Below are 23,173 nucleotides of genomic sequence, written 5' to 3' on the forward strand. Positions count from 1 at the left end.
AGAAACCAGACATTCGGCCGTTGGAGCGGATATCAATGACGATGCTGGCAATCTTGGCGACGCAGCATATGGGGCACAAGCAACTTTTTTTTTTTGCCCCACTAGAAGAGGCAACAACACAGGCCCCCCTCGGTGCCAGCATATGGGGCACGAGCAACTAGTGGTGCATCAGCTTTGCCAAAAAATTTGAAAATTTGCTGGTCATTTTTGCGCTCCGGTCCTACTCCAAGGACTGACTTTCCCTGATCTTCATGCAATGAGTGTGCATGCCACGGTACAACTCAAGTAATCTTTGCATTCACGAGAGGAAGTTCTTTAGATTTAGCCTTTATGCAGTTCTTCCAGTCTTTGTTTGCCAAAAAATTAGCTCTTCTGGTAGCTAGCATAACGTCGATCTTGCTTCGATTAGGGGGAATTCTACTACGGTTTAGTCCAAACCTAAGCTTGTCCAGAAATGGGCTTGCACCAAGGAAGTTTCAGAACAAGCCCTGCAAATTTTAGCAGGTTAATTTTGACACTCAGTGTTGTATCGCTGTTCTGTTCATCTGAAACTGAAACACTGAACTGGAGCCTGGGACTACTAATTTTTTTCCAGATATATTGCCGTTCAGTACCGGTGGAACACAACGACAAGCAGCTAGAGAACTAGTCTTATGCCGGCAGAAAGTCGAGGTGAAACATTCCGTCCAAGAATGTTACAGCAGCAAGCAAACAGTACATGGCAAGGGACAAAAGCTGACGAGACTAAACAAAGCAATCAACATTCCATTAACAACTGCTAGTTTCTCGTCTGCAAGGATGAAGTTGAGAGAACCTGCTGTAGGCTCACATGGGGCGGAAGAATTGGCCGCATTAGTAGAATGATGATCAGGGCTGATCACTAATGGCGGCACGCGCTGACGTATCACGGCTGGAGAATTCAGAAACTGTCAAGATCTAACACATCTCGCGGTCGCAGTCGCAGTCGCAGAGACGTGGGTGGCCCCTTGGCCTCTCGAAATTCCTCTGGCAAATCTCATAGATTAGTACGCCCAACCACCAGCTGCCCATCATTGGCCCAGCATCTCGTCCCATTTGATTTCAATCCATCTCCCCCCTTGTTTCCGCACAAGCCTCTTGCTGGCAGCCATGACCGAGACCAGCCCTGATGATGGATGGGGGGCGAGACCCCAGCAACGGGGCACGCAGAGACGAACAAAGCCCAGCGCGGCGGCTTGGCACGACGGCACGCAACCGTGCCTGGCGATCGAGTTGGCTGAGAATCGAACGATCGGCAAGGCGAGGCGACAGAATCATCGCGCGGGGCGTCGCCATGTAACAGCCCGTAGCCGCCGATGAGATCAAATCGGGGCGTGAGCTAAATTACAAGGATACAGATGATCTCGATAATTTAAGGAGGAAGATGTTCTTCCGTTTCCTCTTTGCTTATCTGGTTTCTTTTCTTAATTCCCCTCCTCCTCTGATCCTTCGCAGTTTATAGAGTTGACGTGCCTTCCACCTAGGTCTTATGATTGGACCCATTTGTCCGTCCAACTCCAAACAGAGGAGTTATTACTGTGTTCCATCACGGGTGTGACATTACCGCCCCCAGAAAACCTTGTTTGTCCCCAAGCAAGAGCAATGCTTAGACAACTTACTCCTTTAACATGGTATGTATAGAGACTCCTAGAGCCGTCAACAAAAGAATTGTTCTATGCATAACTATCTTAGAGAGAGACAACTAGTGGCCAGCTATATAAACATGCATGAGTAGGAGTCCATCTTCACGGCAACAATATGATCATCCCCATTAAGCACTTCTGGTGCCAACAACTGAGGTCTTCAGTATGCTCCACAGTCGGCCTAACCAAACAGTTCTGAGCATCAATTGGCATGTACAGGGCCACCATTTTTCCAGCCAAATTGCCACAATGGATGATTTCACCCTGAACCTCCTTCCCTGACTGAATTTGTATCCCAGGGTAAAGAATGCATGTTCTCAGTGCACATGACCGTACACCACACTGAAGTACCAATTCCCTGATAATGCATCTCCAAATACCTGGATCCCATAATTTCCTGACAAAAATGGTTGCCCCTTTACACTTCACATTATGTAAGCCCTAAAAAATAATGTTGCCTTGTAAGATGGATCACTGATTTGCCTACCAGAATCCATGCTTAAATGTCTTTTGCTTGGTTCACCTTTCCTAGTAAAAAAACATTAAGCCTCCAAATTGGCATCTGACTGATCCCATGCCTCGTAGATCTCTGCAGCTCCATCCAATTGCCTCCCTGCTGCCCCTGCACATGAAGTTTGCAGTTGCCAACCTCTTTTCCACTAAGACAGACATTCCTTTTGATGCCATATTTTTTTTCACAAGCTTGTGAGCTGAGATGGTGTAGCAACATTCCAGGGAACTCTTTTCCCATTGTGGAAAGGTAGAATGGGAGAAAACGCCACACCCAATCAGGGGGGTGAGCCTTCATATATATAGCCAATGTGGCTTGTGTTACAAGGAAACTATCCTGGTACAAATCAATCAGCTATACATAGCAACTACAATAAGCTATATATGTCAGGTTCTATGCATTTCCTAATACCCGCCCGCAGTCGCAACGGGAGGAGTACGGACGCAAAGACTGGACCGAAACTCTGTGAAGAGCTGTACAGGGAGGCCCTTGGTCATGATGTCAGCGAACTGATGAGCGGAGGGAACATGAAGAACCCGGACCTGTCCAAGCGCCACCTTCTCGCGGACGAAGTGAATGTCGATCTCGATGTGCTTCGTGCGCCGGTGGTGGACAGGGTTGGCCGTCATGTAGACGGCACTCACGTTGTCACAATAGACAACGGTGGCGGAAGCGAGGGGAACATGGAGCTCCTGAAGCAACTGGCGGATCCAGCAGCACTCAGCGATGGCATGGGCGACCGCACGGTACTCGGCCTCGGCGCTGGACCTGGACACCGTGGTCTGACGCTTCGAAGACCACGAAATCAGGTTGTCGCCGAGGAACACGCAGAAGCCTGAAGTCGAGCGCCGGGAGTCCGGACAGCCAGCCCAATCGGCGTCGGAGTAGGCAGTCAGACTGTCGACGGGGCCGGTGCCGATGTGGAGGCCGTAGGAGAGCGTGCCCTTCACGTAGCGCAGGATGCGCTTTACCAAAGCGAGATGAGGCTCGCGAGGGTCGTGCATGAAGAGGCACACTTGCTGGACAGCGTACGCCAGGTCAGGCCGAGTCAAGGTGAGGTACTGAAGAGCACCCACGAGACTCCTGTAGTCGGAGCTGTCAGAGGCAGACAGCGGGGCACCATCCGAGGCTGAGAGCTTGGCCTGAGTGTCAACAGGGGTCGCCGTAGAGTGACACTCAGTCATGCCGGCACGCTGGAGAAGATCCATGGAGTACTGTCGCTGGGACAGGAACAGGCCGTCAGACGAGCGCGTGACGGAGATGCCGAGGAAGTGGTGCAGGTCGCCGAGGTCGGTCATGGCGAACTCAGAGGTGAGTTTGGCCATGATCTGCTGAAGAAGCGTCGAGGACGAAGCGGTGAGGATGATGTCATCGACGTAGAGCAGCAAGTAGGCGATGCTTGCGCCCTCTTTGAGCACAAAGAGGGAAGTGTCGGAGGCCGAGGCGATGAAGCCGAGCTGTCGAATGAAGGAGGCGAACCGCTGGTACCACGCTCGCGGCGCCTGCTTGAGCCCGTACAAGGACTTCTGCAGGTGGCAGACGTGATCAGGAGCAGCGGGGTCGACGAATCCAGGCGGCTGCTGGCAGTAGACCGTCTCGTCGAGGTGGCCGTGAAGAAAGGCGTTCTTCACGTCGAGCTGGTGGATGGGCCAGGCACGAGAAGTGGCGATGCTGAGAACAGCCCGGATGGTTGCCGGTTTGACCACCGGGCTGAATGTCTCGTCGTAGTCTATGCCGTGCTGCTGGGAGAAGCCGCGGACGACCCAGCGCGCCTTGTGCCGAGCAAGAGTACCATCGGAATGGTACTTATGCTTGAAGATCCACTTCCCGGAGACAACGTTGGCACCAGGCGGTCGGGGAACGAGACGCCAGGTGCCGTTGTCGATCAGGGCCTGAAACTCATCAGCCATGGCAGCTCGCCAATTCGGATCGGCGAGCCCGCTGCGGTAGTTCACCGGGGGCGGGGACGGGACGATGGCGGCCAACCCCTTGTACTGCACGCGCGGAATAACACCAGACTGTGTACGAGTCATAGGTCCAGAGGATTCCGGGGCAGCAGGCACAGGAGCAGGCACAGGCGGAGGTGCCGGTGCGCACGGTCGGCGAGAGTAGACCAGCAGCGGCGGTGCTGGGGGCGCTGGGGGGGGGTCTGGTCGGAAGCACAGGGCCAGACCCGCCCGGAAGTGCAGGTCCTGACGGGGGCACTGGACCACGCCCGCCGGGACCTGCAAGCTCGGAGGAGGGAGGCGGCTGCTCAACGTTCGAGGAGAACGGAGCGACCGCGGGCGCCGAAGGCGGAGGACGAGCTGCACGGTTAGTATAGCAAGGCATAGTATCCACAGTATCGTCGGCCAAAAAATCAAGGGACGATGGGGGTGCAACAGGGGAGACGTTTGCAAAAGGGAAGTGTGACTCGTCGAAGACAACATGACGCGAGATGATGATGCGCCTGGTGGACAAGTCGAGACAGCGGTACCCCTTATGAGCTGTAGGATACCCGAGGAACACACAGGCTGCGGAGCGCGGGGCTAGCTTGTGTGCGGATGTCGCCTGGAGATTGGGATAGCACAGGCACCCAAAAACTCGCAGGTGATCATAGCTAGGCGGCGCGCTGTAGAGGCGTGTGTAGGGGATCTCGCTGTGAACGGAGGACGAGGGGCGCCTATTAAGCAAGTAGCAGGCGGCTGCAAGTGCCTCAGCCCAGTATGATGCTGGCATGGACGCATGAAGTAGGAGAGTGCGCACGGAGTTATTGAGCGTGCGAAGAACACGCTCAGCCTTGCCGTTCTGTGCGAAGGTGTACGAACACGAGAGACGTAGCAGGGTGCCATGGGCCGCCAGGAAAGTGGACGTGGCAGTGTTGACAAACTCTGTGCCATTGTCGGCCTGAAAGCACTTAACGGGCAGACCAAACTGAGTGCGAACATAAGCAACGAAATCAACTATGGTCTGGTGGACGCCAGACTTGCGTCTGAGGGGGAATGTCCAGCAGAAATGAGAAAAATCGTTCAAAATCACCAAGTAATAAGAATAGCCAGAAATGCTAGATACTGGTGACGTCCAAACATCACAATGAACAAGCTCAAAGGGTGCAGCAGTATGCGAAGTAGATGAAGTAAATGGCAGGCGAGCGTGTTTGCCAAGCTGACAAGAGTGGCAAAGCGAACGGCCTGAATTATTACAAGATAATAAATTGTTTTTATTCAATCTAGCTACTGCTGCTGGAGCGGGGTGGCCGAGGCGCTGGTGCCACAAGGTGCTGGAGGCGGCGACAAGTGCAGACACAGTGGAAGGCTGCAAGGTGTATAGATCCCCGTCGCTATTGCAGCGAAGAATCACGCGCCCCGTCGGGATGTCCTTAACAGAAAACCCGAAAGCGTCAAACTCAATGGAACAGTGGTTGTCGCGGGTAAACTGAAGAACAGAAAGTAAATTCTGAGCAATCGAGGGAACGACAAGAACGTTATTGAGTGCAAAAGTGGACGCTGTGGTGGCGAGAACGGAGTGACTGTGAGACGTGACTGGGATACTAGTACCATTGCCTACTAAAATTGAAGAGATGGAAGTGGGCAGACATTTGAGGAGTATACCATCCGAGGACGTCATGTGGGAGGAGGCGCCGGAATCCATCACCCAGGGGGAGGACCCCTGGACAGACATCTGCTGGAGGGCTGCAATCAGCCCAGCTTGATCCCACGTCGAAGCTTGGGCCGGAGGAGCAGCGAACGGGCCTGGCGAGTACTGGAGAGGAGCAAACGCCGTGTGGGCCTGCTGCGGAGCAAGTGGAGCGAAGGCCGCGTGGGCCTGTGGCGGCCCAGAACCCAGCAGGCCTGGCGAAGGGCGCCACGGCTGCCCAGCAGGCGGCCCACCAGCGCCGGCCTAGTACTGGCCGCCCGGGTTCATACAGAACCAGGGCCCAGTAGGCGATGGTCGCTGCGAAGCGCCGAAACCGCCACCGTGCGCGCCGTTCCCTCCGCCAGATCCGCCGCCGTTCTTGCGCCCGCCCTTCTTGCCGGAGTTGCGCCTCTGGCCGTTGCCGCGGGGCTGCTGCTGCAGCGCCTGCTGCTGACCGCGGCAGCCAGCGCCGCCGCAGGAGGAAGCAGAGCCAGCGATGAGCGCCGTGGCGGCGGCGACCTTCTTCCCATTCGCGAGGCGCAGCTCCTTGAGGGAGAGTTGGTCGCGCGCGTAGGTGAGGGTGAGGCTGGTGGCGGCGACGTGGTCGGCGGTGCCGGCAAACTCTTCGTTCAACCCGCGGAGGAGATTGAGGACGAGTTGCGGCTCGTCGACGGGATGGCCGACGTCGCGGAGCTTGTTGGCGGTGGTCTTGACGCGGAGGCAGTAGTCGTCGATGGAGGAATCCCCTTGAGTCATCGAGTGGAACTCGTGGCTCAGGAAGATGGCCCTCTGCGCCTTGTTCGCCTGGAAGAGACCGTCGATGGCGACCCAGAGCTGACGAGCGGTCTGGGTGGTGCCGGTCGTGGCCATGTCGAGGACGGCCTCGGCAACGGAGCCGAAGATCCAACTCCGGACACAGCAATCTGCCTGCTGCCAGGAGGAGGAGTCGGCGGGGGAGGGTGGAGCAGTGCCGTCGATGTGGGAGATGACGCCGAACTTGCCGCACATGGCAAGGAAGCTCGCCGACCACCAGGCGAAATTGCCGCCCTGGAGTTCCAGCGTCATCGGCACGTGATGCTTCACGTTGACAGAGGCGAAGGGGTGGACGAACAGAGGGGCGACGGAGTCACCCTGTGTCCCTGGAGAGGAGGAGGAACCAGACAAGAGGATGGTTGATCCGGAATTGGCGGACGTCATGGCGGCGGCTGTCAATAGCAGATTGAATCAGGAAAAAGAAGGTGTTGCGGCCTGGAAGAGAAGACGGCAGCAGAGAAGGAGACGCGGCGGCCAGAGGAGGCGGCGGCGTGGGTAGGCGCCGAGGCAAGGGCTCGGCGTGATGGTGGTTGGGTCGCGGCCTGGTGGCGGCGACGGGGGTTTAGCGGAAGGGAGAGGAGCCAGGAAGGGCCCGGACTCTTGATACCATGTGGAAAGGTAGAATGGGAGAAAATGCCACACCCAATCAGGGGGGTGAGCCTTCATATATATAGCCAATGTGGCTTGTGTTACAAGGAAACTATCCTGGTACAAATCAATCAGCTATACATAGCAACTACAATAAGCTATACATGTCAGGTTCTATACATTTCCTAATACCCATATATTTGTTTTCCGTTTCATTCATGACTTAGCTTGAATCATATACGCAAGGCATTTTTCTGAAGCACCTGATCTGCAGCCACAACCACAACTGGAGCCGCCACAACAAACTCCAAAAATAGTGACGAGCTGCCAACACAGGTAAGCAACTCATCAGCGCAAGGTTCAATCAGCAGCTTTATCTTCTCATCATCATTGTATTCTTTGCCCACGGCTAGCTGCTCCAATAAGCCATCGTGCGTGTCCAGGTCAGATAATATTGCTTCATCCCAAACAATGTCAGTACAAGGCATTTCATCAAGCCCTTGTGCTGAGCACAATCCCACACCACATAATCTTGTATTGGCACTTGCTCTGCTTCTAAGGACACCATATCTTCAACGACAAAGTTATTTCCACCTAGAGCTACTTGCTGCAGTAAAGCATGCTGCTCGAGCATGTCTTCGACCTCCTTGTCCCAGACTGCAACATCGTCTTGAGTTTTTGACATGATCTGCTCAACTCGTGCTAATGTGCTTGGATATGATCCTTGGCAGTGTTTTACCTTGCTCTCCACATGCATAGACACCGCACTTCGTGTAGAGTCCTTTGACATAATTGAATCAAGCTCAACTTTGCATTTTGTGTTGTCACCATCCACACCCAAGACTAGTAGCTGCAGCAGGTCTTCATGTGTATCAATGTCATCTTGCATCTCCTCATCCCAGGTAACCTCAGAAGGCATTGCATCAAACGACAGGTGCATGCTCCCCTGTTGTGGCATTCCAACAAACACATGAGGAGCAGAATATACAGTAGGATATGCTAAAAGAAACAACACGCCTGGCTCCCGCAGCTCTGATCTCCTTGGCACTGCTGTCTCCCATGATGAGCCCCTGATCCTGTGTTTAGGAGCACTCCTCTCCAAGCCATCCTGCTCCCTCAACCTACAGAAGGAGGTGAGCCCCGCCATGGTCTGCCCAATCACCTCCAGTTGCTGCTGTTGGCCCCTTGCAGCCTGGTCCAATAACTTGGACGTCAAAGCCAGCCGCGACACCATGCAGTGTTGCGTGGTGTCGATCGATTCGATGCGGGCGTGAAGCTGATGCAGGCCCTCCTGTATCCACGATCAACGCGCCTCCATCTACCGTCGACAAAAAGCCACCAGAATCACGTCCTCCGTCGTCTTAAGCTGACGGAGTACAGCAAACAACACGGACCTGTCGTTGTCGAGAAGAAAATCCACCGCCGCCAAGTCGCCCTCACACCGAGAGATCCGATTACCGTCTCCAAACTACAGACCTAGGCGGCGCACGAGAACCATATGTGGATGACGGCGCCGGAGCGGCTAACCGGCAGTCTGCAGTGGCCGCCGCCGACTGCGAGTCGGTAGCGGGGCGTGGACGCCGAAATCGAACGGATTACCGGCGGAGCAACTGGGGGCGCAGACGAAAGCGGCGAATCGAACAGCGGTGCGCCGAGGAGTGCTGAATCCGATACCACTGTAACAGCCCGTAGCCGCCGATGAGATCAAATCGGGACGTGAGCCAGATTACAAGGGATACAGATGATCTCGATAACTTGAGGAGGAAGATGTTCTTCCGTTTCCTCTTTGCTTATTTGGTTTTTTTTTCTTAATTTCCCTCCTCCTTTAATCCTTCGCAGCTTATAGAGTTGACGTGTTTTCCACCTAGGTTTTATAGTTGGATCCACTTGTCAGTCCAACTCTAAGAGTTATTACTATGTTCCCTCACGAGTTTGACACGCCACCCGCTTGCGCTTTCCGCTCGCCTATGAGTGAGCCGGCGAGCGACCCGCGCGCGCACGCGTATGGAGGCGTTTAGAGGAGGGGATGGAGGCGGCGCTGCGTTGCCGGTGAAAAAAAGAGAGAGGCGTAGTTTTTTTTTCTTTTGTTTTTTAGATCTTGGCCTTGTTTGTTGGGCTCTATGGGCTGAATGGGCTTCTCAACCCTTGTGTGTGTTGGGCTTTTCCTCGTCCTTTTACGCCACTTCCGGGAGCCCAAGACCAAGAGTGGCCGAGGCCGCGTGGATCGCACGATTCCTGGCGCCGTGGCGCCACGCTGGCCACCCACACCATCCTTTCCCCTCCTCCTCCGGGTGCCGGGTTTGACTCCGGCGGCTCGCGGAGTTGCTCGGCTGCCTTCTCCCTCTCGAGCCTGAGCTGCAACATACGAGCAGCGAGAGAAATGGCGAGCGCGGCATCCTCGAGGTGCTCCGGCGTTCTCCTCCCCCCGAACCTCGCCGGAGCCCGCTGCTGCCCGCGTCCGTCCTCCTCCCTCCGCTTCCGTTCGCGGTCGGCCCGGCGCCGCCCGGGGACCCTCGCCTGCGTCGCGCCGCCGGACTCCGCGGAGCAGCAGACGGTGCGTTCTGATAGCACACCGAAGGCACCTCTACCTTGTCCCCGTATTGTTATTTCGCGCAGGCGAAGTGGATCCGTGATTTTTTTTTCCAGTAATTCCGTGCAAGTCATTGTTCTAGTTGAGCTTCCAACTTGTGCATATGGTAGGGGACACAAACATGTTACTGGGATTTTGCAGTCTTGAGAAGTTGAGATCAGCATTCCTGCTAGTGCTAGGATATTGGTTTCAACGAGATGTTAATCGAGCGATGTGTCTTTTGCTTCCACAGGATGAGCAGACTGTGAAAGCGGAGTCGACTGTGGGAGAGGCTCAGACAACCAGCACGTCCCAGGATGCTGGACTTCCAGCTCTCCCAAATAAGGATCTCAACAGAAGGGTAGCATTACTGTCCACTCTTGGGGCAGTAGCTCTCTTTGGGTCGCAGAGGCTCAATCTTACTGAGGCGTCTCTTAAAGATCTTGCAGCCAATTCAGTTCCATATGAGGAGGTCAGCGCTTACTGTCCTTGATGTGGATTGTTCGCATGGTGCTAGGAGCAAATGAAAATAGTAGACCTGAGATGTTATGTAGTTGACTTGAACTAGTACAACAATACTATGCTGCATATTTATTTAGTTAATTGGTTGGATTAACAAATTGTAGTGTTGCATTATCATCCTTTGGAGTTGCTGTTCATGATATTTGGAATGAGAACTACCTGGAAAGGAATAATCTCAATAGATAAGACAATGTTTTTTACTTTCACTGAATCCATGCATATTTGATTGCTTCAAGTGGTATTGGTACTTTTTGCTTAACAGTTAACACACATTTCATCTAGCCCCTGTCATTGTGTTACTATAATTCTTCTGATTTCCTTACTTTTTGCCTCCCATGATTGGCTGTTTAGTTACGGATTGGCTTGTGATAATTTACTTACTTTTTTTAGCCTATTTCAGTAGTAGTGTTGATCTACTGCATGTAAGAATGTGTGGACTGATTTCCTCTTGGCAAGGGGGATGAAGCCGGAACTCTTTCCATTATCTAAAAAAATCATTCTTCTGATTAACTTGTTCGTTTTTTCATCACTATGTCGATTTGCTTTTTATGACCTAAAACCCTGCAAAAGCTGGAATCTCATCAACTCATTTTGTATATTGTTTTCTTCACTGTAAATGCTTATGAAACATAACCTGATAATTGCATCTACAGGCTCTTTCAAATGGCAAACCCACTGTTGTTGAGTTTTATGCGGACTGGTGTGAAGTTTGCCGAGAGTTAGCTCCAGATATCTACCAAGTTGAGCAACAATACAAGTAAACTATTTTCACACTCACTTGTCACATTTGTGCAATTTAACCTTTTCATTGGGAATACAACTAAGGTTCATTCAATTTATTGAAGAATTGATACTAGTCTATGATTTATTATGTTACACATCCTATTAGGCACATTCCATTTCCATCGAACCTTTGTAATGGGTGGGACAGCCAGGATCCAAGGTGCTGCACGGCAGGCACCAGCTGGAACCCATCAATTAGGATAAGGCCTTAAGCCAAATTGTTGGATGATCTATTGTTAGGAAGTTTTTTTTTTTGAGAGCATCTATTGTTAGGAAGTTATGCATACATGTGTGAAAGCCAAAGGCTATAAAGGCTGGCTGCATGATGATGTGTTTAGCAATGAATATTGCAAGAAGTAATACAAGTCTAATACAAGTCTGCCCTAGAGTCTTAATTCCTCCCTGAGCAACCAACACTGCCTGGCCATCTTCCGGTGGTATTTATCCTTCATGATCCTAAGATCTTAACAAACCTTATAGCTGGACTGCCAGAGGAATTAGTTCGGTCTGCATTGGTTATGCTTGCTTGATTATTCAAAGCATACTCCATCACATAGCTTAATCATTCTAATTTCTGATTATAAATCTACTGGTAAAAAGTTGAAAGCATGACACGCTGTTCTCCTGCGTTGTTCGAGAAAAAAAAATCTACTGGGTAAAAAGGCAAATATATGAGTTCTGTTTACAACGGGATCTACCAAGTTTCCATAATCAACAGCATTATGATTACATCCAACAACCAAGACACAATTATTGACCAAGTTGATCATAGCATGTGTTGTCTTTATTTCTCGCCAATGCTATTTACGTACCTAGAGCATTCTTTCCAGGGACCGTGTCAACTTTGTCATGTTCAATGTCGACAATACAAAGTGGGAACAAGAGCTTGATGAGTTTGGGGTAGAAGGCATCCCCCATTTTGCCTTTCTGGATAAGGAAGGAAATGAGGAAGGCAATGTTGTTGGGAGACTCCCAAAACAGTATTTTCTTGACAACGTGGTGGCACTTGCTTCTGGTGATTCCAACATACCTCATGCACGAGTTGTGGGTCAGTTCTCAAGTGCTGAATCTAGGAAAGTTCATCAAGTTGCCGATCCCAGAAGTCACGGCTAGTAGTTGCTGGCTCTGTGGGTGCTGGGTAGCAGTATAATGGCAAGACCATTTGACAAGTAAGCCTTTCTTTCTCTTGAATAAGCCAATAGGCACATACGTCATCTGAATTTCAGGGGATAGGTAATATCTCAGTAACTTCTTTTTTTAAAAAAAATGCCTCAGTAGGCCTGTTCAAGCTATATACCTTTAGCAAGATAATAATAGTATGTTACCACAATTCCACAACCTGTCGATTTCTCTTGCACACAGAATTGGCCTCCTTCCCAAAGAAAAAAACATTGGACCTTTTGCAATGGCAAGTTTTTGAACCTAGCTAATATAAAACTGCCTTATTACAAAGAGAAAGAGATGAAACAACACGGCTATTTGACATCATGACTGTGACCTCAGCTATTTTTTAAAGGTTAATCTGATTTTTTGCAGGAGGCGACCCTAGGCTATACTATTAAGTATTAACACAACCAGTCTTGGTATCAAGGCATCAAGCTTGCGGGCGCTGGCAAGAGCTGGTGGGTTTCATAATAAACGCCAGAAGAAAATGATGGCTGCTGCAGCAATCGTCAATGGGGTCATGAAGATTTCCGGATATGATTTGTTGATTTGCATGTGTGGATTCTGGGGACCCATCTTCAGCGTTGATTTGTCAGTGATGAATGACACGGAAACGATTGCACCTTGTACCCCACATGCTTATATGTACTGAGATAAATAGTACAGCCGCGGCTATGCATTACATTACAGTAGGGTAACTGCAAGAATCTTGAAAACAGCTCACACTCTCACTCGCTGCTCGTGCAACACATGCTTTTGGTGCTTTCAGCCTTTGATCCATCTCGACCGACCAAATCCGGCCTCCCATTATGGTCGCCGAGTCATCTCCCTTTTGTGCGATCAGGCTGTTTGCCACTTCGTCGTCCTGCAACAACTTTCTCCGCCCTGTACTTCTGCAACTTTAATGCCTGCCCGGGCACCGTCCCAGGCGGGCAGGCGGCTGACCTGATGTTCCATTCCATGTATAGAAAGAAGAAAGAAACGAGCCGGAACAGGTGTGGCCGTCAGGTATACTATTATTATTCTTCTAGTCTGGAGGCAAGTCTATGGCCGTGCGCGGAGCACACGAACGGCTCCGCGGTCGCCGGTGGAACGCTGACCACGCGGTCCGGTCAGTTTATTTTCCGCCCGGCCCAGTGTGAAAAGGGTGAACGTCGCGAGTCGCGTCCTCGCACGGCACGAGCGCACCGACCGCGGACGCGTACGGCCGGCCGGACAGAGTCAACCCGGGGAGAGTTGCCGTTCGATACATGAGGTGCGCACGTGGATGGCATCCAGCACGGGGGCGCACCAGCGCTGGGATGGACCCGGCGTCCACCCAATTTTTTTCCGGGGCAGGAGGGTGTGACCTGATCTCGCCGCTGTAACGGGGCGCTTTCGCTTGAACACCGGACGCAGTGCGCTTTCGTAGCCCACTCGCCCTTGCCGCGAGCATGGCGCACGACCCCAGCAGGGCTAATGTGACGCACGGGCTCCCGCCGGGGCCATCCATTAACTTTAGTCACCAGGCATACGAAAAACGTTTCTTATCATTACGGCTCAGTGATTGCCTTGCCCCGAGGTGCGCGCCAGCGCGTGCAAACCGTGATCACTCATCACCGGCGAGACGGGAGAAGGCTTGGAAATGTTCCATCGCTCATCATAGCCCTCCCCACACCTGCCGACCACAACGACCTCCGAGCGGACAGTCCCTTCGTTTCTCCACCGCCGCGCCGCCGACTCGCTGGTCAGCGATCGATCACGCGCGCGCAGGTCCGTGTCTCCGTGCCGTGCCACCGGCCATCCACGATCGGCACCGGGGCCCCCGGCCGCCGTGTCGCTTTGGTGTTGGAACTGAAAAAAATGGAGGCAGTGAGGCCGGAGCCTAGATCTGACATTGATACCGTGTGCCATGTGACCGTAGCATCATCGTGCCCACGGGGACGCGCGGCAGCTCTCCACATTCACGCAGTCGTCGCATGCTGTCATGCTTTCATGGCGCAGACAGCCAGACAACAACCGCGCAAACGCTGAAAGCTTTCATGGGGAATAATAAGTGCGGTCAACAGTTTCAGTTTTGAGTAATTGATATCGTTTTAAAAAATTCTAAATTAACGTTTGAAAAATGGTATGGCTAGTAACGGTAGTTTATAAATGTTATACATATTTTGACCGTATGTTTTCCTATCGGTTCATAGTCTGTCTAGGTAATCTGTGAATCATGTGAAGACGCTGTCACTCTCGATGCAAAATGCAAATGGTTGAGTCGTGAGGGACCGTACGTGCGCGGACAGCGTAAATGATAAAAAAAATCAATCACCTTTAATGGCCAAGAGAGTACTCCACGTTCCGCAACCCATTTCGCCACGTGCGCCCGCCGTGATCGTGGCGGCGATCACCGAATCCACGACGCGCCACCACCAGCCCCCGGCCGCACTCGCCACCGGACCACCGCCGGAAATGGCCCACGTTTCCCACCACGCGCGCCGCTGCCTTCCTCCTCCCTCCCTCGGCCACCCGCCCCCGACCCTGCCGCGACTTTTTAAACGCACCCCCGAGGCTGGCTCCTGACACGCGCACGCTTTATTATACCACACCGACTGGGGTCATCGCCACGGCACTCCACGAGTCAGCACAGCCCGCGTCGTGGTGGAGGTGGTCTGGCAGCTAGCACCGCCAACCCGCGAGCAGATCACGAGAGATGGCCACGGCGACCTACCTCTCCTTCTCGGCGCCGCCGTCGTCGTGCGCCGGCCGGCAGCGGCGGCGGCAGGCGACGCGGGCGTCGGCGTCCGCGACGGACCGGCCGCGCGAGGTGGTGTCGCCGAAGCGGCGGCTGCCGCTGCGGAAGGTGCCGGGCGACTACGGGCCGCCGGTGGTGGGCGCGCTCCGGGACCGGCTCGAGTACTTCTACGGGCCCGGCGGGCGCGACGGCTTCTTCACGGCCCGCGTCCGCGCGCACGGCTCCACCGTGGTGCGGCTCAACATGCCGCCGGGGCCCTTCGTGGCGCGCGACCCGCGCGTGGTGGCGCTGCTCGACGCCGCCTCCTTCCCGGTGCTCTTCGACACCTCGCTCGTCGACAAGACGGACCTCTTCACCGGCACCTTCATGCCCTCCACCGACCTCACCGGCGGCTACCGCGTGCTCTCCTACGTGGACCCCTCCGAGCCCAACCACGGGCCGCTCAAGGCGCTCCTCTTCTACCTCCTCTCGCACCGCCGCCAGCACGTGATCCCCAAGTTCCGCGAGGTGTACGGCGGCCTGTTCGGCCTCATGGAGAAGGAGCTCGCCAGGGCCGGCAAGGCCGACTTCGGCAACCACAACGACGCCGCCGCCTTCTCCTTCCTCTGCCAGGCGCTGCTGGGGCGCGACCCCGCCGAGTCCGCGCTCCAGGGCGACGGGCCCAAGCTCATCACCAAGTGGGTGCTGTTCCAGCTCAGCCCGCTGCTCAACCTCGGCCTGCCCAAGCTCGTCGAGGACTCCCTGCTCCACTCCTTCCGCCTCCCGCCGGCGCTGGTCAGGAAGGACTACGACCGCCTCGCCGACTTCTTCCGCGACGCGGCCAGGGGCGTCGTCGACGAGGGCGAGCGCCTCGGCGTCCCGCGGGAGGAGGCGGTGCACAACATCCTGTTCGCCATGTGCTTCAACTCCTTCGGCGGCATGAAGATCCTGTTCCCGTCGCTCGTCAAGTGGCTGGGCCGCGCCGGCGCGCGGACGCACGGGCGGCTGGCCACGGAGGTGCGCGACGCCGTGCGCGCGCACGGCGGCGAGGTCACCATGAAGGCGCTGGCGGAGATGCCGCTGGTGAAGTCGGCGGTGTACGAGGCGCTGCGGATCGAGCCCCCCGTGGCGATGCAGTACGGCCGCGCCAAGCGGGACATGGTGGTGGAGAGCCACGACTACGGGTTCGAGGTGCGGGAGGGGGAGATGCTCTTCGGCTACCAGCCCATGGCCACCAAGGACCCGCGCGTCTTCGCGCGCCCAGAGGAGTACGTGCCCGACAGGTTCCTCGGCGAGGACGGCGCGCGCCTGCTCCGCCACGTCGTCTGGTCAAACGGGCCCGAGACGGCGTCGCCCACGCTGCAGGACAAGCAGTGCGCCGGCAAGGACTTCGTCGTCCTCATCGCGCGCCTCCTCGTCGCCGAGCTCTTCCTCCGCTACGACTCCTTCGACGTCCAGGTCGGCGCCTCCGCGCTGGGCTCGTCGGTGACCATCACCTCGCTCAAGAAAGCCACCTTCTGATGAGCTCCCGGTCGGATCCAAGTCGCCGGAGCCGGCGACGGCCAATTTTTTACAGTAGAAGAATATACTGCGCTGTCCTCTGTCTCTCTCAGTATAGTAATTTTTCTAGTCTTGTGCTCCTGAATGTTCAAAAAGAAAAAAATCTTGCGCTCCTGTGTCAGTGTCACTGTGTCTGTGATCGATAGGTATGGATATGTAACAGATTTCTTCTCTTAGTAAAACGAGAGAACATTTTTTCCCCTGGATCTTTTGTGTCTCGAGATTTTAGGTCAGGAAAAATTGCTAGCAATCCGAGGGAGACATGCACCTAATGTTTCCAGTTGCCTGTCCATGACGGACCCATCTATGTAATGGACCGAGATTCCAGAGTAAAGTAGGTGGACAGTGATGGCACGTACCATGCTCAACGGCCGCTCTATTGATCACTCGGATGGGATTGCAAATTATTGGGAGTGGATTAACGCCAAACCTACCAACACTTCATTCTCTCGGGGTCCATAGAGGTGGACTAGTTGCTCTTGCAACTTGCTGAGTTGGTTGTATAATTTGGATGCTCGGTTTGGGTTTGTCCGGTTCTTCTATTATGCACTATATAATAGCTAGTATAGTACAAAGAGGAAACGGGTTGAGCAACCTCAAAGGCGATAGAATTGACACTGCCAGCTTAAAGAACCTAGTCAAAATTTTGCTTAACCATCGAGTTGTTAGCAGGGCGCCTATTTGTAAGACACAAAGCTTAAATGCTACTCCCTCCATTTCAAATTATAAGACATCCCAAGAATCTTGGAGAGTCAAAAACAATCTCAAGTTTGACTAAGATTATAGAGAGAAATATAAAGATTTATGATATCAAATTGATATACTATAAAAATATAACTAATAAAAAATCTAATGGTACTTAATTTATATAATAAATGTTATTATTTTATTATATAAATTTGGTCAAACATAAAAACTTTGACTCTCCAATATTGTTAGAATGTCTTATAATTTGGAACGGATGGAGTATTTTTTTCTCATAGAAATATCCCATTTCCACACAAAAAAAAGAGACAAGACTGGGTAAAAGTTTCTGCACTTCAAATAAGGCATAGATCCTGTAGGTCATGGAATCGCAAGCTTTCGTCGAAAGTGGTCGGCAGTTTTGCCTATCAACAGGCCACGGGGACCGACTGGCCACCTCTCAAATAGGACCAATGAGCCAGCCAGCCCGGTCATGTCTATAGCCGTGTGTTTGGTTGCGGGATCAATGGATTGGGTTGGATCCAACTCGAATTTTGGGGACAGAGCCGACCCATCCATTGTTTGGTTGCACTTCTGATTTGGGGGACGGAGTGAACCCATTTCATGTTTGGTTGAAGGAATTGGGAATACGGGTTGGATGGCATGATAACACCGTTAACGAGGGTCCTACTTGCCACCAATAGACCCCACCTGTCAATCTCTCATTTTTTTCTAACCCTTATCTTCTTCCTCATGGGGGCACCGCGCCCGGCCCCCTGCCCCCGGTCGGCCCGCCTCCGGCGGCCTGCGCCCGACCCCCCGCCGCCGGCCGAGCTGCACGGCCCCCGCCGAAGCCGGCCGCCTGCGCCCGCCCCCCGACGCGGGCCCGCGCGCCCCTGACGCGGCTCCGCCCCCGCTGCCCCCGACGCGGCTCCGCCCCCGCCGCCCCCGCCGCCGGCCCGCGAGCCGCCGCCGCTACCTCCCCGCCGCCGCCGCCCCCGACGCCGGCCCGCGCGCCGCCGCTACCTCCCTGCCGCCGCTGCCCCCGACGCGGGCCCGCCGGACCTCCTCGCGACGCGCCCGACGCGGCTCCGCCCCCGACGCCGGCCCGCGCGCCGCCGCCGCTCCCTCCCTGCCGCCCCCCCCCCCCCCCCGACGCGGGCCCGCCGGACCTCCTCGCGACGCGCCCGACGCGGCTCCGCCCCCGCCGCCCCCGCCGCTACCTCCCCGCCGCCGCCGCCCCCGACGCGGGCCCGCCGGACCTCCTCGCCCGCGCCGGGAGGACGAGTGAGGGAGGCTCGAGCTCGCCACCGCGCCGCTCCTGCTCGAGGCTCGAGCTCGCCCACCGCGGCCTCCCAAGGAGAGCACGCGCGCGGCCTCCTGCCCGCCCGACGCTCACGACGCTCACGGCGCTCCAGACGGAAGAAAAGGGGTTCGCTCCATTCGCCAGATTTCAGCGGACGTTGCCGACCCGCATCTCAACCGAATATTCGGTTCTGGGTCCAACCCAACCCACCTCGAATTCCATCCAAACAGCCGTAGGGACGGGTCCAACCCAACCTAGCTCGCTCCAACCCCCAACCAAACACACGGTAGGAGTATGGAGAACTCCTGCTTCTAGCAACAAACATGAAGCATACGTGTATATATATGGCTTATTAAAAGACGTGACCATTCCATACCAATACCATAGCTGCTGGACGCTGACTAAAATGAGCAGTCAAACAGGTATCACCGACGCCAACGCCTCACGTAACAGTTCCACCTTTCAGTGCCACTTTTCATAAAGGGACAAGGGACAAGCACATGCAAAGATTCTTCTACCAAATCAACACTAACGGAACCACGCAGATAAGAGGCTTGGAATTTCCATGGTTTGATTAGAGATTGCACATGGTAAGCAACAAGCGTAACCACTCTAGCAGACCTGAATTGACAAAGATCTGACTTTTTAGCAGCCACAACTGTCAGTTATAAAAGGTATTCCGATTGATTTATCCCAGGGTTCAATTATCACGGTGCCTCCAGTAGTTCCACAGGGAAAGAGTTTTAATCACGTGACCATAAACACCTACAACTCACCTTCCAGGATACTTCTGGTACACAACCTCATGTAAGAGTTCAACATCCTCGACTCTAAATTCAGCATTTTCCATGATGGCAACTTCACCTATCAAATAATGAGAAAAAACAACTTTACAAACCAATAAAACGGGTCAAAGGAATGCAGTGAGTAATATCAGGACCAACACAATTTGGCTCAACAGTAAAACTTGTTAGTTCTTATATATTACTAGCACCACTATACCAAAATTCATGCATGCTGATTCTAAGATTTTCCTGTTGTGGGAGTCAGATATACAAAAAAGCATAAAATATACGAAACCACATCAGATTGCCCCATAGATCGGCATCTTGGTGCTAGATCCAATCCAACCATCGGTTATTTAATATCGAATAGCGGGCCGTATGGAATGATGTGCTATCACTCTATCAGACCACTCCAGTTGCCGTATTCATTATGGTAACATGTAACTATAATATAATCAACAAGAAGGCCTTGAAAACCATTAACAACATGTATAATTGGTTCATGGCTACTGCAATGTGATGTTGGTTACTAAACCAAAATATTCAAATTTGTGCAGCCCAATAGCACACATTACTTTGTTTCCAGGTCATTGGTAGAGCATCTCCACCAGATTACTCGTCCCTCTCCCCAATACCAAAAAAATTGATGTTTTGGTGATTGGAGGTGCTCCAGCAGATTACTAATCCAATCCCCATTACCTAAAAGTTTTTGGTAGTCCACACCTTCCTCTCACCTGAAAGGGATTCATCCCTCTACCTTATCCTTGGTGATTGGATCTTGGTAGTCTGCTGCAACAACCATTGCCAAAAATATAAAAGTAGTTATTGGTAATGGAGAGAGAGAGAGAGAGTCGGTGTGAGGTATGAGTAATATGTTGGAGATGCTCGTAGATGTTGATCTTCAATGAAGTTGTTCTATTCCAGCATATTTCAAAAATTTGTAAAATCAGAATAAGCATTTCGTGCCACAATTATTCTATTAACTGAAACGTTGTGCTTCCACCTTCTAGGAAAGGATAACAGCAAAACTCAGCCTGTGTTCTCATTTCTCAAGGATAAGAATTAATAGGAGTATTAGTTTTAAGAAGCAGATTTCTAGATAATTTTGCAAAACAATATTTCATAAAGGCAGAACAATGATGTGCAATGCTCATTGATTCTTATGTAGAATCAAAAGTTACTGTCAGCCAAATTGTTGAATGTAATTGAATGGTAGTTTGAATTGTGGCCGACAACATAATTAGACAATTTCACATATATACCCTTTCTAAGTACAAACTTGACTTACCAGATCAGTGCACACCACTAGAAGATAGACATATCAGGTGGTGGTCCATAGACTGATTTCCATGACAAGGGAACAGTCCATCCATTCGACCCATTTCCTGTAAGCGCACAGAAAGATCACTTAAGAACCCAAACATAAAAAGTAACATTCCTACAAAAACTGAAACTACAAGAGCAATCTAAAGGAGTAAAACACTTAAACATGGTATTTTTTCAGGGTTTTTTGTTGAGTACAATAAAGAACAATAAGGGAACAAGTGTTCTGGTGATATAGAAATTTACCATGTAATTTCTCAGGGCCATGACCTGGAAGTTTACATACTGCCTCAGCTAACTGGAAAGATTCAGGCATGTTGTCACCTTCTGAGCAGTAGCACAGTACACAAGAAACTTTCAAACCTTTAGCCTATCATCACAAATAAAGAGATTACAACAGTGACTCCAACACTCAAAAGTGATAAAAATCTTTTGAAGTTGAAATAAAATCAGATACCCTGCAGGCATAGAACAGTGCTGCAAATGGCAAGCTTGCATAATAATCATTTATTGTCATCTCATCAGTGTCATCAACCATATCTTCTGAAAAATCACCACCCTCAACTAGGCCAGTAAGACAACTCCAACGTTTATGAGATGGATCATACTCCTCAAGTTTCTTCCAACCCAATTTCTCATATTCTGGATCAGAACCATCTTCATTGCAACTTGAAAGGTAATATACCTGCATGTTACTGCATTATAAAACAAGGTTAACTAATGAATTCAATCTTGACAGAGTCAATCCTAAAGACCTAAATGATCTGCTACAGTTAGACATTTGAGTTACCTTGAAGCATCAATAACCCTCCTCTTGCCAGAATCTAAACTCGAAAGAATAACAATATGGTCCTTTCCAATGTTACTTATGAAATCAGCAACATTTTTTGCAAATGAAACCATCATGCCCTATATTGTTAATGAAAACAGACATAGTCATGAAATAACCAGAAAATATAGGTAATGAGACCACAAGACTTCATCATAATTTTAAACAAACTAAAGAAAGCCTAAACGATGCCTACAATACCAAGCTTTGGAAAATGGATTCACATAATAATATTAACTTTATTTCAGATTATTCCAGTGATGCAGATCACTAAATGATTAATGTGTCTTTTCACAAGAATAAAAATTCTAAACATGACATTTCCGGATGGAACATAGGTTCACAATTTCAGTTATAAAGAGGGATATGTGCCCTACCCCTACTTAAACTGCGGCATTGGTTCCACATCCATATTAGCGTTCTAAGGGCTCATTGTCCATAGATGTAACTCTGATGGGACATACATTATTTATGTTGATTTCCACAAAGTCATGTTCAATCTAAGGAATATAGATCTCTAAAACAAATAAGTTATAGGTTTGCAAGTTGCATGACATCAAAGTAACAAAGCAAAACACAATTACTGTCTTCATGTAACAGAACGAAGCATGACAAAATAAAGATACTAAATACAGTGACATGGTGTTGCATCTAGCTTCATTGTCCCAACCAAAACGTGTTTAGACAAGAAAATGTAACATAGGTAAACAGTATCAAATTACCAAAGCACAACAAAAGGCTAGAATCAACATACTGTAATAACAGGAGATCTTTGCTGAATGAAAGCCAGGCCATGAGATGTAGATTCATAAGCTGCCAAGAAAAGAGAGAAAGATAGTCAAGATTGTGTATCAACATTACACGCCCGACTTGATGTGCATTTATAGCTTAAGGCATGACCAAATTAAACTAAAATTTTCAAAAGGACCATTTTACTCCAGGTGAAACCCAGCAAGCTAATTCATCAGGCAACCTATGCACACAGCACAAAGGCTTGCAGTACCAGCAGAGCTCTAACACATTTCAGCGAACAGTTTGTGTGCAGGGGATAAGGAAACGACCAGTACACTAGTGCAAGCTACCACGCCGGCAGAATTCATCAAACAAGCAGTGAGAACAACACAAGGGAGCCGATCAGAATGGAGCACCGAACCTTCCAGAGCGAGCGCGAGGTCGCCCACGGCATCGGGGCCGAAGGCGTCGTTGCCGGCACAGGGCAGCACGGATGGCTCATCGAGGAAGGCCACCCGCCTCGCCCTCGCCGAGGATATCAGAAGGTCGACGGCGAGCTGGCCCACGTTGCCAATCGACAACGCTGGCTGCGGCCGAGAGATCGGAAGACCAAACGTATTCGTCAGGCATCAGTTGAAGCAACTAAAAACTCGATTCCAGCAATAATCCGTGGTATCTCGCAGCGTTAGGGTTTCGAACCATGATGAGCGTGGGGCAGGAAGGCGAGAACGACTCTCCCTCGACGACGGCGAACTCCATTCCGGCGGCTGGAGGGCGAAGCCGCATTGTCTCCGGTTCGGCGGCTGTCGGTTGAAAGCCCTCCCTGCCTTGAGCGAGAAGTTTTTTTTTTTTTTTTGATCGCTTGAGCGAGAAGTTGAAGCAAGATATTTTAAGAAGAGTACCGAGGAAGAAGATCTCTCTGTCTTCCACTTACTGTGACTGGAGCCTGGAGGATATTCCAGGCTTTCAAGCTTTCGGCCTTTCGGGCTAGACTCCAATTATAGGCCCAACTGAGGCCTAAAACCAT

The 23,173-nt window shown here is 51.7% G+C and overlaps 3 protein-coding genes across 5 annotated transcripts; 2 read left to right on the forward strand and 1 right to left on the reverse strand.

The window, feature by feature from the left end:
* The first annotated feature begins 9,388 nt into the window (after positions 1-9,388).
* Positions 9,389-12,977, forward strand: LOC120649644 (thioredoxin-like protein HCF164, chloroplastic). The gene is made up of 5 exons (XM_039926492.1): positions 9,389-9,742; positions 10,011-10,229; positions 10,933-11,036; positions 11,893-12,231; positions 12,599-12,977. Exons 1-4 carry the CDS (start codon positions 9,569-9,571, stop codon positions 12,173-12,175), a joined length of 780 nt encoding a protein of 259 aa, XP_039782426.1. The 5' UTR covers positions 9,389-9,568; the 3' UTR covers positions 12,176-12,231; positions 12,599-12,977.
* Positions 12,978-14,762: 1,785 nt separating this feature from the next.
* On the forward strand, positions 14,763-16,693 carry LOC120649646 (allene oxide synthase 1, chloroplastic). Its single transcript, XM_039926493.1, has one exon. It carries the CDS (start codon positions 14,907-14,909, stop codon positions 16,446-16,448), a length of 1,542 nt encoding a protein of 513 aa, XP_039782427.1. The 5' UTR covers positions 14,763-14,906; the 3' UTR covers positions 16,449-16,693.
* Positions 16,694-19,028: 2,335 nt separating this feature from the next.
* On the reverse strand, positions 19,029-23,052 carry LOC120649647 (proteasome assembly chaperone 2-like). Of its 3 annotated transcripts, none has more exons than XM_039926494.1 (8): positions 22,846-23,052; positions 22,568-22,733; positions 22,169-22,227; positions 21,376-21,494; positions 21,043-21,280; positions 20,832-20,955; positions 20,551-20,647; positions 19,029-19,341 (listed from the first exon to the last, which is right to left on the reverse strand). In XM_039926494.1, exons 1-7 carry the CDS (start codon positions 22,930-22,932, stop codon positions 20,568-20,570), a joined length of 873 nt encoding a protein of 290 aa, XP_039782428.1. In that variant the 5' UTR covers positions 22,933-23,052; the 3' UTR covers positions 19,029-19,341; positions 20,551-20,567. The 3 variants fall into 3 exon arrangements, with proteins under 3 accessions (XP_039782428.1, XP_039782429.1, XP_039782430.1); XM_039926495.1 differs by lacking the exon at positions 19,029-19,341 and adding an exon at positions 19,908-20,051 and having other exon boundaries at positions 22,846-23,025; XM_039926496.1 differs by lacking the exon at positions 19,029-19,341 and adding an exon at positions 20,002-20,048 and having other exon boundaries at positions 22,846-23,025.
* Between the last annotated feature and the right edge of the window lie 121 nt (positions 23,053-23,173).

The sequence above is a fragment of the Panicum virgatum genome, chromosome 9K (genome assembly GCF_016808335.1).
Source record: "Panicum virgatum strain AP13 chromosome 9K, P.virgatum_v5, whole genome shotgun sequence".
In the NCBI taxonomy this organism is placed as follows: Eukaryota; Viridiplantae; Streptophyta; class Magnoliopsida; order Poales; family Poaceae; genus Panicum; species Panicum virgatum.